The sequence below is a fragment of the Meleagris gallopavo genome, unplaced genomic scaffold (assembly GCF_905368555.1).
Source record: "Meleagris gallopavo unplaced genomic scaffold, MGAL_WU_HG_1.1 scaffold_5, whole genome shotgun sequence".
Taxonomy (NCBI): Eukaryota; Metazoa; Chordata; class Aves; order Galliformes; family Phasianidae; genus Meleagris; species Meleagris gallopavo.
In genome coordinates this window covers 2,175-16,653 of record NW_028147019.1, presented here as the reverse complement: position 1 = coordinate 16,653, position 14,479 = coordinate 2,175, and the positions used below count along the sequence as shown (strand labels likewise).

At 45.9% G+C, this 14,479-nt stretch overlaps 1 protein-coding gene across 2 annotated transcripts; it reads left to right on the top strand.

The window, feature by feature from the left end:
- Window positions 1–5,031: 5,031 nt before the first annotated feature.
- On the top strand, window positions 5,032–8,862 carry LOC109364835 (olfactory receptor 14J1-like). 2 transcript variants are annotated; one of them, XM_085215139.1, is made up of 2 exons: window positions 5,032–5,936; window positions 8,832–8,862. In XM_085215139.1, exons 1-2 carry the CDS (start codon window positions 5,032–5,034, stop codon window positions 8,860–8,862), a joined length of 936 nt encoding a protein of 311 aa, XP_085071265.1. The 2 variants fall into 2 exon arrangements, with proteins under 2 accessions (XP_085071265.1, XP_031413525.2); XM_031557665.2 differs by lacking the exon at window positions 8,832–8,862 and having other exon boundaries at window positions 5,032–5,967.
- Window positions 8,863–14,479: the final 5,617 nt, after the last annotated feature.

Sequence of the window (14,479 nt, the reverse complement as noted above, 5' to 3'; positions counted from 1 at the left end):
CAGGCTCTGTACAAGACATAAAAAAAAAAGACAATCTTCTTTTTCAGGCTGTAAGTCTGAAAGATGTTCATTAATGTCAATAAAATTGGGGGGGGGGGGGGAAAAAAAAAGAGGATGGAAGACAAACATTCAAATCCATGAAAATATGTTAACATACTTCTCAAATTCTAGCATTCTCATGAGTCCTCTCTCTCTTTAGGCAGAAAGCACTAGTCCTGGAGTGGATTAGGTATCTTTCTTCTTCTTCTTCTCCTTCTTTTTCTTCTACTTCTTATTTTGTTTGTTTGTTTATTTATTTATTTACTTACTTAACTGTCTCAGTGTTCTCCAGGACTGTGTTAGCAGGACACAGATGCCTTCAGGAACGGGGACACAGACAGTGGTGCCAGTGCCAATGCCCTGTGACTAATGCCCAGCGTCCACCGCTGCTCTGCCCTGCTGCGTATTTGATGTCCCTCATCCTCCAGGTGTCTCCAGCTCTCCTAAATCAATGACCATGCTTCAGGGCATGTTTTCAGCAGGCCATCTGGACACATGCGCTTCCCACAGCTCTCCAGATTTCCCCATCCCTCGCTCTTTGTTTACTCAGATACTCCCAACTATCTGGTTGATCTCTGATCTTCAGGGGATTATTGGAACCTGCTCCATCTCTCCAAGTATTGATGGACTCTTTTCTCAACTCCTGAACTGTGATTCTATCTATCCCTTCCTATCTCTGGCTAACGTATTTCTTGTACAATTATTCCCAGTGAAAGACAAACATAATTAGTTGCAGTTTGGACAAGGTATGCAGTTGATCATTGTGTTTTACAGTTCATTCAATTGCATCACGTTTCCTTCAGTTTGTTGGCAAAAAATAAAAATAAATAAATAAATAAATAAATAAATAAATAAATAAATGGCAAAAATAAATAAATGAACAAACAAAGAAATAAATAAATGGAAAAAGGAATCTTTCATTTCCCATGTGCAGCTGGTTCTCTGAGGAAAGCCAGTGGAAGCTATGTCAAAGGAGGTTTAACAATGAGCAGGTAACTCCAGAGGAGAAAAGTGATGTGAGGAAAAGTGATGCAAGTCCCATGGGGCCAATGTGAGTAGAAATGGGGTGGGGAAGCTGAGGAGGATGTTTGTCCACACAGTGACAGAGCAAAACTCATTAGAGAACATCGTGGGTCAGTATCAGTTGCAAAGTACCTCTTTAACTTCTTGTTTAAACCTGACTATAAATAAATAAATAACTAGAATTCTTAAATGCCCATCATTCTCTTACACTTTAAGCTCTCTCCAGATTCCTCTCCAGTTTGCTGTACGACTTCTGAACACCTGGAGAAGATGACAGGAAGGCACACGGCACAGGAGGGCTCTTCAGGTTGTAATGGGCCCCAGGAGGCATTTGCTGCTGAGTCCATCAACCTCCAGTGCTGACAGAAGATTGCATGAAGTGCTCCAGAAGACCAAGTCAGAAGGAACAGGGAAGTTTCTTGGAGTATTAATGGGCCCCACTGAGGGCCGTTCACAAGCAAGCTTCCCCAGGGACTTGTTAGAGCAGATAATTGGAAGCCATGATTACAGGCAGACCAAGGCCCTGGGATGGTGGCTGTGATGCGGAGAAAAGCCTCCTTTGTCTTGTGAAGCAGGAAGGCCAAGGCCTGATGCCCAGAGCCTTGGCAGGGAGATCGTGTCCCTCCTGCTGGCTCAGGGCCCTTCCTGGGGCAGTGGGATGGAGGTTTGTGTGATGTCAAATGAAAGAGCAGGGGACAGCAGCTGCCAGACTCTGCATGGGGTGCAAGGATGCCGTGAGGCCCAAGTCCCATGTGGGCAGTGTGTCTCATCCCAGGATGTGGGATGTGAGAAGGGCCCAGTCTGAACAAGCAGTCAATTCCAATGGAAGCAAATTTGAACTTGAGATCTCTCAGTGCTGGTGCCCTCCTTTGAACAGTCTCCCATAGTTTTATGTCCTTTATGTTCTGTGGTGCCCAGAAGTGCACCCAGTGCTCCAGGTGAGGCCGCAGCAGTGCAGAGCAGAGAGGGACAATCCCTTCCCTCACTCAGATGCCAATACCATGCTCAGTGCACCGAAGGGAACGGTTGGCTTACCTGGCTGCCTGGGCACACTGCTGACTCACGTTCCATTTGGTGTTGACCAGGACCCCCAATCCCTTTCAGTGGGACTGCTCTCCAGTATCCCATTCCCCAGTCAGTGTGTATGTTCAGGGTTGCCCTTACCCAGGTGCAGAGTCAGGCACTTGTTCTTGTTATACTTCATGCTTTGTGAGTTTGTGCTTACCCAGTTCTCTGACTTGTCCACGTCTCTCTGCAAGTCCTCCCCACCCTCCATGGAGGCAACAGCTCCTCCAAATTTGGAATCATCAGTAAACTTGCTCAAATGATCTTCTAGTCCTACATGCAAGTAATTGATTAAAGATAAGTGCCCTTAAATGGAGCACTGGGGAGCCCTGCTTGTGACCATTTGTTTGCCTGATGGAACCCCATTTGCTGCAATCTTTTGGGCCCGACCCATTGGCCAAGGGCTCACCCATTATCTTCCTGTGTGGACGTATTCAGGACACTTGGCCCAGAAAGGTACTGTGAGAAAGAATATCAAAGGCTCTACTGAAATCCTCAAGGATAATCTCAACTGGCTTCCCTTGGTCAACTCAATGGGTGATCCTGCCATGAAAGGACATTAAGTTTAATACGACCTTCTCCTCATGAACTTGTATTGGCTGCGACCAATGACAGAATTGTCCTTCAGGCATTTCTCAGTAACTCCCAGCATCATTTTCTTCATAAGTTTACCAGGCATTTAAGTGAAAATGACAGCTCTCTAATTACCGATGTCCTCTTTCTTCCTCTTCTTTAAAATTAGGACAACGTTCGCCATCTTCCTGTCAACAGGGAACTGACATGACCCAGAACTTCTTCAGGTGCTACTTGAATGAGAGCTCAGAGCAAACTAAGGTGTCATCAGGGAAAGAATGTAGATGTGTCATAGCTTTGTAATGCCTTGAACTCCAGAGTATGCCAGAGAGGAAGATCTGGCTCTTCTGTTGTGAGCTCATCCATTTGGTCAGCAGAATAACACCACATGCTCCATCCCTGGAGGATTTCAGGGTCAGGATGGATGGGATCCTGGGCACCCTGATCTGGTCATTGGCAACTCTGCCAGTGGCTGGGGCTTGGAGCTAAGTGATCTTTCAAGTCCACCACAGTTGACAAGCCCCAGCACAGAGCAAGGATCAGCCCAGGCACCTTGGTCATCACTGAGTGTCTGTGTGTGAGCAGTGCAGTCCCTGCTGAATAAAGACCAAGGATTGAGATGAGGGGCTCACACACAGACACCTCCTTGTGCACATCTGACCTCCAACCTAAGCCATTCAGTGATTCTGTTATGTTATGCCTTCACTGCCTCAGCTGAAACACTGCCCTATGCAGGGGATGGTCTCATAGTAATAGGACAAAGGCTTTAAATTTTAAAGGGGAGATTTAGATTAGCTGTTAGGGAGACACTGAGCCAATTCCTCTCTGTCCTTGTCCATGTGTCATTCTTCTTACGGGTCATGAGGAGAGGTTTCCAGATTCGGCATTTGTTTCTCTCTTGGTCAACTTCTTTTAGTAGAAATAATGATGATTCTGATATCCAGTGGATGTGTTGATTAATTGAGCTGACTTACAAGTTCTGCAGTGATGATCCCTGCTGCCTTGCAGGAGCTGTCAGCTCAGGAGGACCATGGATATCTCCAGGGAGAGAAGGAAATCACATCCTCTGCTGCTGAGTTGGGCCGGGCTCCTGGGACACAGAGAGCTCCTACAAGTGGGCAGTGCTGCAGGGAGACAGCTATGAAAAGGAGCAGGTCCTGTGCAGCACACATCAGGGCTGGGGACATGATCTGCAGGAGACAGGGACAGAAGGAAGAGAGCTTACAGGCTGTGTGGCACATTAGCAGTTTGTGAGCTCACTGGAGGAGCATTGTTCACAAGGTAAGTCTCTTGCTGCAGGCAGTGTAGTCGCTTTTACTGGAGGGATCACTAAATTTGGGACATCCCTAGCAGAACTGGCTGCAGGCACTCCATGTTTCTTGATGATGGAAAAAGACCTGCTCCAGCTGAGGGCTGCGTGTGCCAGGACGGCTGCAGGCTGTGCAGCCGGGGCTGCAGCCGGGTGCCCAGGGCTGTCGTGCAGAGCAGGTCCCTGCTGTGGCCCAGGGGCTGTGTGCCGGGGCAGGGACTCTGCCGCCTGCCAGGCTCAGCACTCAGCTGCCCGGGGAGCTGCCCAGGGCGCTGCGGGGAGACGTGTGGGGGGAAGGAGCCCCCGGCACGGCACAGCAGGGCAGGGCAGGGCAGGGCAGGGGCCTTCTGCTGCCACAGCTGCTGCCTGGGGCAGGGGGATCACAGCTACACTGCACCCCAGGGTGTTTCCAAGGGCACTTTGTGAGAGGAGAGACAAGGCAGGGATTTTTCATTTCGTGTTCGTAGGGGTGAGGAAAGTGTTGGGGGTAGGAATCTGAAAGGAGATGTGAAATATGAGCACACTGCTGAGAATCCTGAACTGAACGTTTCTCAGTCTGCTGTTATGCGAACAATCTCCTAAACTTTCTTTCAACCTCTCGCCTTCCAAAGGACAGCACCAGTTGAAATTGTCATTGTTTTCCACAGACATGAATAATGCACTTATCCCACAAACAGGCAGTTTTCTTTAAGCAAAATTTAAGAACTCAGAGGTAGGGAAGGGCACTCTGAGTGCAGACAGGATAAAGATATGAGACATGGAAATTGCTCATAGGAGGAAAATACCTTGGCAGCTGAGATGTGACATTAGAAAATGAGTGGAAAGTTAGAGCTCCTTAAGCTTCTCCTTCTTAAGGGATGGTGAAACTCATGAAAATAAAGTCAAGTTATGGAGTTAAAAGAACGTTTTCCATAGAGAAAGAAATATTTGTATAGTATAGCAAGAGGAGTGTCTGTTTGAATGATTTTAACTCAACATTATCTTCTGCACTCTGCACAGGACTCCAGGACCAGGAACTGCAGATGCCCAACAGCAGCTCCATCAGCGAGTTCCTCCTGCTGGCGTTGGCAGACACGCGGCAGCTGCAGCTCCTGCACTTCTGGCTCTTGCTGGGCATCTACCTGGCTGCCCTCCTGGGCAACGGCCTCATCAACACAGCCGTAGCCTGCCACCACCGCCTGCACAGCCCCATGTACTTCTTCCTGCTCAACCTCGCCCTCCTCGACCTGGGCTGCATCTCCACCACTCTCCCCAAAGCCATGGCCAATGCCCTCTGGGACACCAGGGACATCTCCTATGCAGGATGTGTTGCACAGGTCTTTTTCTTTTTGTTTTTGTTTTCAGCAGAGTATTGCATTCTCACCATCATGTCCTATGACCGCTATGTTGCCATCTGCAAGCCCCTGCACTATGGGACCTGGATGGACAGCAGAGCTTGTGCCACCATGGCAGCAGCTGCCTGGGGCACTGGGCTTCTCTATTCCCTGCTGCACACTGCCAATACATTTTCACTGCCTCTCTGCCAAGGCAATGCTGTGAATCAGTTTTTCTGTGAAATCCCCCAGATCCTCAAGCTCTCCTGCTCAAAGTCCTATCTCAGAGAAGTTGAGCTTAGTGCAATTAGTGCCTTTGCTTTACTTGGGTGCTTTGTATTCATTGTTGTGTCCTATGTGCAGATCTTCAGGTGTGTGCTGAGGATGCACTCTGAGCAGGGCCGGCACAAAGCCTTCTCCACGTGCCTCCCTCACCTGGCTGTGGTCTCCTTGTTTCTCAGCACTGTGGTGTTTGCCCACCTGAAGCCCTTCTCCATTTCCTCCCCATTCCTGAATCTGATGGTGGCAATTCTCTACTCGGTCGTTCCTCCAACACTGAACCCTATTATCTACAGCATGAGGAACAAGGAGATCAAGCATGCCCTCAGCAAAATGTTGCAATGTGCCATATCCCATCTTCAATAAGGTGCACATCATCATTCCCAATGATGGTTCTTTATATTTTATGTACATATGACTTTTTGTTTTTGTGTGTAAGTGTAATAGAATGATCTTGAAATAAAAAGTTGCAATTTATTCCTCTTCTTCTTTCCCATCTACTTGCCATTTTCTCACAACAAGAGCTCTTGTAAATATGAAACCAAATTCCCCAAATAGATTAAAAGACACTAGAAAACCTTGCAAAAAAATACTGTTCCTTAACTCTTCTCTCTCCCTACCTCATCTGAATCTGGGGGAGGTACAACCACAGACTGCAGCACAACACACTCTTTTCATTCCTGGGCTCTTTACGCTGCCACACTGCTCTCACGTCCTTGCATTTGTGCAGACCTGAAGGTCCTGTGTGTCTCACAACAGTGCTGTTGTCTCTACAGCAGCACTCCGGGGCTGCAGTCAGTAGTTGGCAATATGAACCGCTGTGTCACAGTGGTCTCCTTGCTGGCACCACCATAACAAGAGGGGCTCATCAGAGCAGGACCAGAGAACTGGAGGCCTCTTCCAAAGCTGCTGTAAGGAATAGACCTCAGGAGCTGCTCCCTGAGAAGACCTCGAGCTCTTCTGGTGCTCTTCACTGAGCCATGGGGGCAGTTTCAGAGTCCCAAGGTGATCTGTTCTGGACTCAGGGCAGTATTGTGGTTTAACATGGAAGGTGGCTCAGCAGCACATGCTCGTTCGCTCACTGCCCCCCTTCCCAGTGGAAGAGGGAAGAAAACTGAAATAAAATCACAAAGTCCAATCTGTGGGTTGAGATAATATCATTTAGTAAGACAGAGAAAAAGAAAAGGATAATAATTTTGACATATGTATTTCTCCATTTATGATATATATAGTATATATTCACCTTTTGTCCAAGGAGGTTGTGGATGCCCCCTCCCTGGATGCATTCAAGGCCAGGCTGGATGTGGGTCCGGGCAGCCTGGTCTAGTGCTTTGTGACCCTGCACATAGCAGGGGGGTTGAAAATGGATGATTATATTGGTCCTTTTCAACCCAGACCAGTTTATGATTGGATGATTCTATGATTCTATGGTTCTGTGATATATGTTATATATGCAGATGCAAACATTTTTGCATAGGGACCAATATATATGTAAATATATTTGCAACTCCACATCCCGTCACAGGGCTTGGAGCTGCCACTGGGCTCATTGCAGGGATTGGAGTAACTGCAGGGCTTGTCTTGGGAGTTGGAGCGACCGCAGGGCTGTACCTCTTGGCACAGTGCACCTCCCTTGGGAGGAATTCTTTTCTCATCACAGTTCTTGGAACAGCTACAGGAGCTGTAACAGGAGTGACCACAGGGTTCATTGTGAGGGTAGGAGTGACAGTGGGGTCTGTCACAAAGCTCGGAGCAACCTGGTGGGACCTATAGCAAGAATTGGAGCTGCTGCAGGGTCTGTCCCAGGAGTTGGAGAGGCTGCAGCACTGTCAGCAGATCCAGCTCTCTTCCCCTTGAGGATGCTGAAGAGTGCTGAACACAGCTCAGTAGTGTGGGCCAGGCCCTGGCACACTGCAGTGATTTGTGCTTCTTTAGGATTCCCAGGGCGACAGCAGACCTTCCCCAAGTATTCTGCCAGTTTCTCAGGATTCTGAAGGTGCTCGGAGATGAAGTTCCAAACCCCTGGGAGTGCCCACTCCTCCAAGGCTCCTGCCCAGACCATCCCACATCCCCTGCCATGCAGAGCTATCCTGCCTTGGGGCAGATCTCTCTGTGATATTCTGGAATAATCGTTTAATCTGAAACATAAGCTGAAACACATTGACGACATGCAGTAATGGGAGCACGCTGGTTTGAACATCTCAGGCACAGTCAAAATTCTCAGGAGCTACTGTAACTAGCTCTCAAACTCTAGGGAATGAAAGAGAAGTGAAGGGGAGGCTGAGGGACTGCTGGAAAGTGTCCTCCCTTATCTCCTTCCTGCCGGGCTCTCTGAGGACACAAAGCCAAGGGTGTAATTAACTAACATCAACAATATTACTTCCACAACCCAAAGATGACTGCAGAGCTGAATGCGCACAAAACTTCAGTTTGTCAGCTGACAATTTTATCATGATGTAAGCCAAGGCCAAACAGCACAGCAAAATAAAAACCCTAATCCAGCCCCCAGAGCTGACAAACAATGCAGCAGGAACAAACAAGCAGCAAGCAAGGAGCTGTGCAATGCAGTGTCATGAGAAGACTCAACGAGCTCCATTAATTGGGAAACAATCGGCATCACGACCAGCAATTATCCAACTGCCACAAAGCCCTGTGATAACTTGCTCTGGACAGATCTGCTGTTATCTCAGCCATTGCAGCCCCGCATCAGGCACCAAAATGACTGTGGTGGTTTAAACCGGCAGGTGGCTCAGCACCACTCAGAGCTTTGTGCACTGCCCCTTCCCACAGGGATGGGGAAGAGAACTTGGAAAGAACAGAGCACAACGCGTGAGTAGAAATGAAGCTCTGTACTAAGAGAGAGAAAAGGAAATGTTTAATAGTTACGACTATAAATACATCCATGTAGAATCATAGCATCGTAGAATCACCCAGGTTGGAAAAGACTGGAGCAAAGTGTGTGTAAACCCAGTGCAAATTGTGATTAAAACCAGGGGAAAAGTAAGAGTAAACCCAGGGTAATGGGTGAGTAAAACTTGAGTAAAGAGTGAGTAAAACCCAGAGTGAACTGCAAGTAAAACCCTGAGTAAGGTGTGGGCACACCCAGAGTCACGTGTGAGGGCACCCAGTAGGAAGTAAACCCAGAGTAAAGTGTGAGGTAACCCAAAATAACGTGTGAGTAAAATCCGAAATAAAGTTGGAGTAAACTTGGAGTAGAGGGTGAGTAAAAGACTGAGTAAAGTGTTAGTAAATCTTGAGTAAAGTGTGAGTCCACACTGGAGTAAAGTGTCTATAAACCTGGAGTAAAGAATGAGTAAACTTGAAGTAAAATATGGAGTTGAGTTTAAGTACACCCTGGAGTCGAGTTTAAGAACACCCAGAGTATAGGGTGAGTAAAAGCCAGAGTAAAGTGTGAGAGACCTCAAAGGAAAGTGTGATTTAACTTGGCATATGCTGTGAGTACATCCAGAGTAAAGTGTGAGTAAACCCCGAGTAAAGTTTGAGTAAATTCTGCAGTAAAGTGTAAAAAAAACTAGATGTGTAGACTTTATAAAACAGAGAGTAATGAGTGAGGAAAACCCACAGAAAAGTAAGAGAAAACTCAATGTGAATTGAGAGTGAGAGAAACACGCTCAGGATAAAAAAAAAAAAAAAAAAAAAAAAATTGTAATCAGGCCAAGATCTCTGTGAAGGGCATTTTATTCATCAATGCAATAATGGGCGCACATCCCCCACTGACAAGGGAGAAATTGGACAGCTAGTCAGTGAAATTCATTCTGTTATATACCCTGGATCCGACACAGGCAAAGCTTCTCCTGGCTCTCTTTGGTTGAGCATCTCAGGCTCACAATCTTCTGACGCTGGTGCTACCTTACATTTCCATGCCATGTCTGATGCCAACCCTTTGTTTTTTGTTATGTTCTGTACTTCTATGGCAATAGGAGGACAATGTTATCAAAAATCAGTGCACTCCTTCTGTCCTGTTCCAGACTCTTCCCTACCCTATATAATTACCTTACCTTGTGCAAGTACTGTGGCACTTCTACCCAGGTTGGAATGCCCCAGTCTCAACCTCACTCTCTTCAGCAGCTTTTGTTGTGACTGGAAATTTCCACTGCAAGAACACAATCTACCTCTCACAGGGTTTTACCCAGACTTTACTCCATGTTTACACACACTTCACATTGTGTTGACGCACACTTCATTCTAGGTGTACTCGCCCTCTACTCTGTGTGTACTCACCCTTTTCTCTGGGTTTACCTCACACTTTACTCTGGGTTTATTGATACTTTACTCCTGCTTTACTCTGACTTTTCCCCAGGTTTTAGTCACACTCTGCTCTGGTTGTATTCACTATCTACTCCAGGTTTACTCACCCTTTACTATTACTACAGGTTTATTCATGCTTTACTTCAGGTTTACTTATATTTTGATGAGTGTTTGTTCACACTTTACTCTGGATGTACTCTCAACATACTCCAAGTTTAATCATATTTTCCTTTGAGGTCACTCATACTTTAATCTTGCTTTTACTCACCCTTTACTCTTAGTTTACTTATACTCTACTCAAGGTGTACTCATATTTTAATTAGGATTTACTCATTCTTTAACCAAGATTTACTCATGCTTTACTCAATCTTTCACTCACCCTCTAATCCAGGTTTATTCACACTTTGTTTCACGTTTACTCATGCTTTATTCCAGTTTGACGCAATCTTTCTTTTGCATTTTACTCACAAATTATTTTGGGTTACCACACAGTTTACTCTAGGTTTACTCTTACTTTTCTCTGGGTGCACTTACACTTGACTCTGTTTTCCCGCAGCTTACTCCAGTTTTTACTCACACTTGTTTCCAGGTTTACTCACAGTTTACTCCTTGTGTGCCCACACCTTACTGAGGGTTTTACCTGCCATTTACACCAGGTTTTACTCACACTTTACTCAGGTTTTACTCACAAATTTCTCCCAGTCTACTCTTTCTTTTCACCTGCATTTACTCACTCTTTATTATATGTTTACTATCCCTTTCTCTGGGTTTATTCACACTTTACTTCAAGTTTACTCAGACCTTAGCGTTTTCTCGCTCTATACTCCAGATCTACTTAAAATTTATACATGGTGCACTCACACTTTACTCTGGTTTTTACTCAAAATTTGCTCCATGTTTACTAACACTATATTCTGGGTTTTATTCACACTTTACTTCGGGTTTACTCACACTGTACACTGAGTGTACTCACACTTCTCTCTGGGTTTGCTCACACTTTACTCCAGGTTTCCTAAATTAACAAAGTAAGTTTGGCTCAAAGTTAGGTGCCTTCATGCGGTGCTGAATCGGCAGCTGCAGATTTGACCTTGCTCAGCCAGGCTCTCGCTGCCAATAACAGATGCTTTTCTACAGACTGAGTGCAGGCAACGGGTTTCCCGTTTTCCCAAATAACAGCGCTAGCTGTCCTATCTCTGGAATGCAAGGCAGCAGGCTCAGACAAGAACACCACAAATTAACAAAGCAGCAGCAGATTGTTGAACGGAGCTGTGCTCGATGAGATGACCAACCAGAACCAGCCAAGTGTCCTCCATCCTAAGCCATGCTTAAGAAGAGAACACAATGAGTTTCATCGCAAAGAGTGTATGTGGAAAATAACAGAGACTCGGTGGGGAGAGGGGAGAAAGGGCAACATCAATCATTGTTGGGACTCAGTGTAATAAAGCAGCCTCTGTTTTGGACATCTAATGCATATGTAAGCAGGCTGCTCTGTAAGTACGTGCATTTCTTGCCTTCCGGTATGGAAGTTAGGCAGAAATATCCGCTCTGCATGCGGCGTGTGCACAGCCCTGATTAAACACACCTGCTTTAGAACTGCTCTGTGGTTATGGAGTTGGATTTTCTCATGTCAGTTCCGTCCCTCAGTTCACTTGTCAGCCTCCTCGAGTGTGTCCACTCCTGCCGCCTTCCCGTCAAGCTGAAGACATCACTGCTCTGTCGGTCCCAAAACGGGACCCCGGGAGAAGAACCCTTCTGCACGGCGAGGGGAGGCTGCAGGCCTGAGTCCCAGGCCTCGGGCCCAGGCTGCTTCCTCCAATGGCTGCTCACACAGCCTCAGTGCACAGAGCACAGCTCCTCGAGACGGAGCAGGAAGCAGCCCTTCAAATCCATCTCACTTATCTCTCCACACAGATGAGGATGTGATGTGGGACCATGCCAAAGGACTTCCAAAGTTCAGGGAGATTTTTGGACCAGTCTGTCTAACTGATGTACTGTCAAAGCATCCACATGATCATTCTGACCATCAAGAACCACAACGTTTATTGAAGTTTGGGGAAAATATTGCTTTCTCATTTAGATCCTTAAAATATTGAGCTAAAGAAAACACAGTAAATCTCAGGACTAAGGCTGTGTTACAGTAAAGCACATCTTTTTACAGCACACACAAAGAAATGGTTTATTAGATTGTTTCTTGGCTTACAACTGGCACCTGGTAGATAAGTGTGCATCTGTAGCTTAGCAACCTTCACTTTGGGATCCAGAGAGCTGTTACTGGAATGGTCTGGAGTTCTGCAAATGACCAAAGCATTCAGAGGAGAATCATTACCAGAACTGCAGTGACACAACAGATTGGATCTGGTAGAAAGAACAAACTAACTGGTACACAGATACAAATACCTCCCTTGACCTGCTGACCACTCAACTTTTGATGCAGCCCAGGATACAGTTGGCTTTCAGGGCTGTGAGGGCACAGTGCTGGCTCGTGTCCATTGACATCCATCAGAACCCACCAGGTCCTTCTCAGCAGGGCTGTGCTCCATGCTTTCATCCCCCAGCTTGTACTGGTGGTAGTGGGGATTGTCACAGTCCAGCTGCCAGACTTTGCACTTGGATTTCCTTAACCTCATGAGGTTCTCCTGGGCTCAGACCGGGTCTCTCTGGATAGCATCCCGTCCTTCAGGTTTGTGGACCACATCCTACAGCTTGGAGCTTCAGGACTGACAAAATAAATCATCTATTTCTGCTTGTGAGACCATTTTCAGTTGATACAAACACACGACATGAAAATCTTCAAGTGGAATGTATGGAATTGTAATCAGATATTCAACTCAAAAATCTGATCAGGTCTCTTTAACAGACTCTCATAATCCCTATCTCAGCCCCTTCGCTTCAAAATCACACCTTATTTGTGTCATTGCTTTTTGGCAGAACACACGTTTTGAACAAAGATGGTCAAGAGGGAAGTACAGGAAGAGTAAAATCTCATAAAATATCTGTGCTGCACACCTTGAGATCTCACTAAGAATCACAACTGCTGCCATCTAACCAGACTGGTGTGTTAGCTTCACAAAAACAAGGTTAAATATCCCACTGGTTTTAAGTGTTTTGTTTGTTTGTTTTTAATGAATATAGTAAGAAAAATATATGAAATGAAATGAAATTGTTTTGTTACTTATATATTAACAATCTTACATATTTTATTAGAATCATAAAACATAGAATGGTTGGGTTAGAAGGGGCTCCAATGATTTCCAAGTTCTAAACCCCCTGCCACAGGGAGGGCCACCAACCTCCCGCAATGAGAGCTGCCTCAAAAGTAATGCCTCTTCTTTTATTGTGTTGGGATTTGAAATGAAAATGTTTTGTCATTTATTTATTATACTAACAATAAGATCAGAGGCAGATGTTGGAGGTATGGCTGTAGAGGTTGAACCTTCCCACCAACATCCCATTGCATGTTGCTGCCGTGTGACAGATGGCAGCAGAGGGGCAGCCTGACAGAATGACATCTGACATGGAAGTGCATATGAAGCAAAGGTGTGCCACTGAATTCCTCCAAGCTGAAAAAAAAGTTGCACTCCTTGACATTCACCAATGCTTGCTTGCTGAGCAGAGTGAGGCAGTGGGTGGTGTGTTTCAAAAGTGGTGACAGTGGGTCACCTTCACTAGCACAGATTTTTATGAGCATGGTATGCAGGCTCTTGTACATCACTGGCAAAAAGGCATAGCTAATGGTGGTGACTCTGTGGAAAAATAGTGCTTTGTAGCTGAGCATTTGCTCTATCAAATAGTGTTATTTTGGGTCTTTGTGTCTGTTGCAGTTTCCATGGGAAAAAAACAGGAAGCCTTGCTTTTGGAGGAACATAAGTGTATGAAGCCTGAAAACTTCCATTCACTAAATGTGACCCAAGGTTGGACACCCCTGGGCTAAGGATTAGAGTGGGCATGAGAGTAAAGGTATGGCTAGGGCACTGGAGTTCTTAATTTGGGCTTCAAGAGGAGCTTTGAGGTTCAGCATTATTGCAGTGCATTCTTGTCAGGGGAGGAAATGACACTTAGAGGTACAAATAAGGCTGTGGGTTTAGCAGTCTGAGCGAGTCACAGCAACACCAAGAGGAACTCCTCTTACCTCTTCAAGATCTTCATTTTTTTGCTGGCCAAGCTCCTCTTCCCTCCCCTCAGTCTCCCATCTCTGTACTCCGGGCTTCTCCTGACCTCCCCATCTCATTAGGGGCAGCTTTCTACCTACCAGCCTATGCTCCAGGAGGTCCAGGGTAACTTCTATCACATTAACGGCCGTATGCTTCCTGCTGGATTATGGCTTTCTGACAACATCTGATCCCAGCAGCACCAGGAATGTCTCACAGGAAGGAAGACAAAGTCATTGCATGCTCTCTGTTTTGTTAAGCTTCACAGAGATCCTGGTTCGTCATGTACAGAGTCTCTGGGCTACAGTGCGTAGCTATAAACTGAGTAGTAATTGATATTGGTATGACATTTCAGTGAAAAACATCAGATTAGCTAAAAGACAGAATAAAACTTTTAATAAACTACACTTAATGAATACACAAACGAAAAAAAAGACAGTTGGATTCCATTAAAATCTGCA

Excerpts from the sequence above, each read along its gene's own strand:
- LOC109364835 (XM_085215139.1), top strand. The coding sequence starts at position 5,032 with ATGCCCAACAGCAGCTCCATCAGCGAGTTCCTCCTGCTGGCGTTGGCA. Across the intron at positions 5,937-8,831 it reads AAGCATGCCCTCAGCAAAAT|ACTGAGTAAAGTGTTAGTAA; the intron begins GTTGCAATGTGC and ends GGTGAGTAAAAG.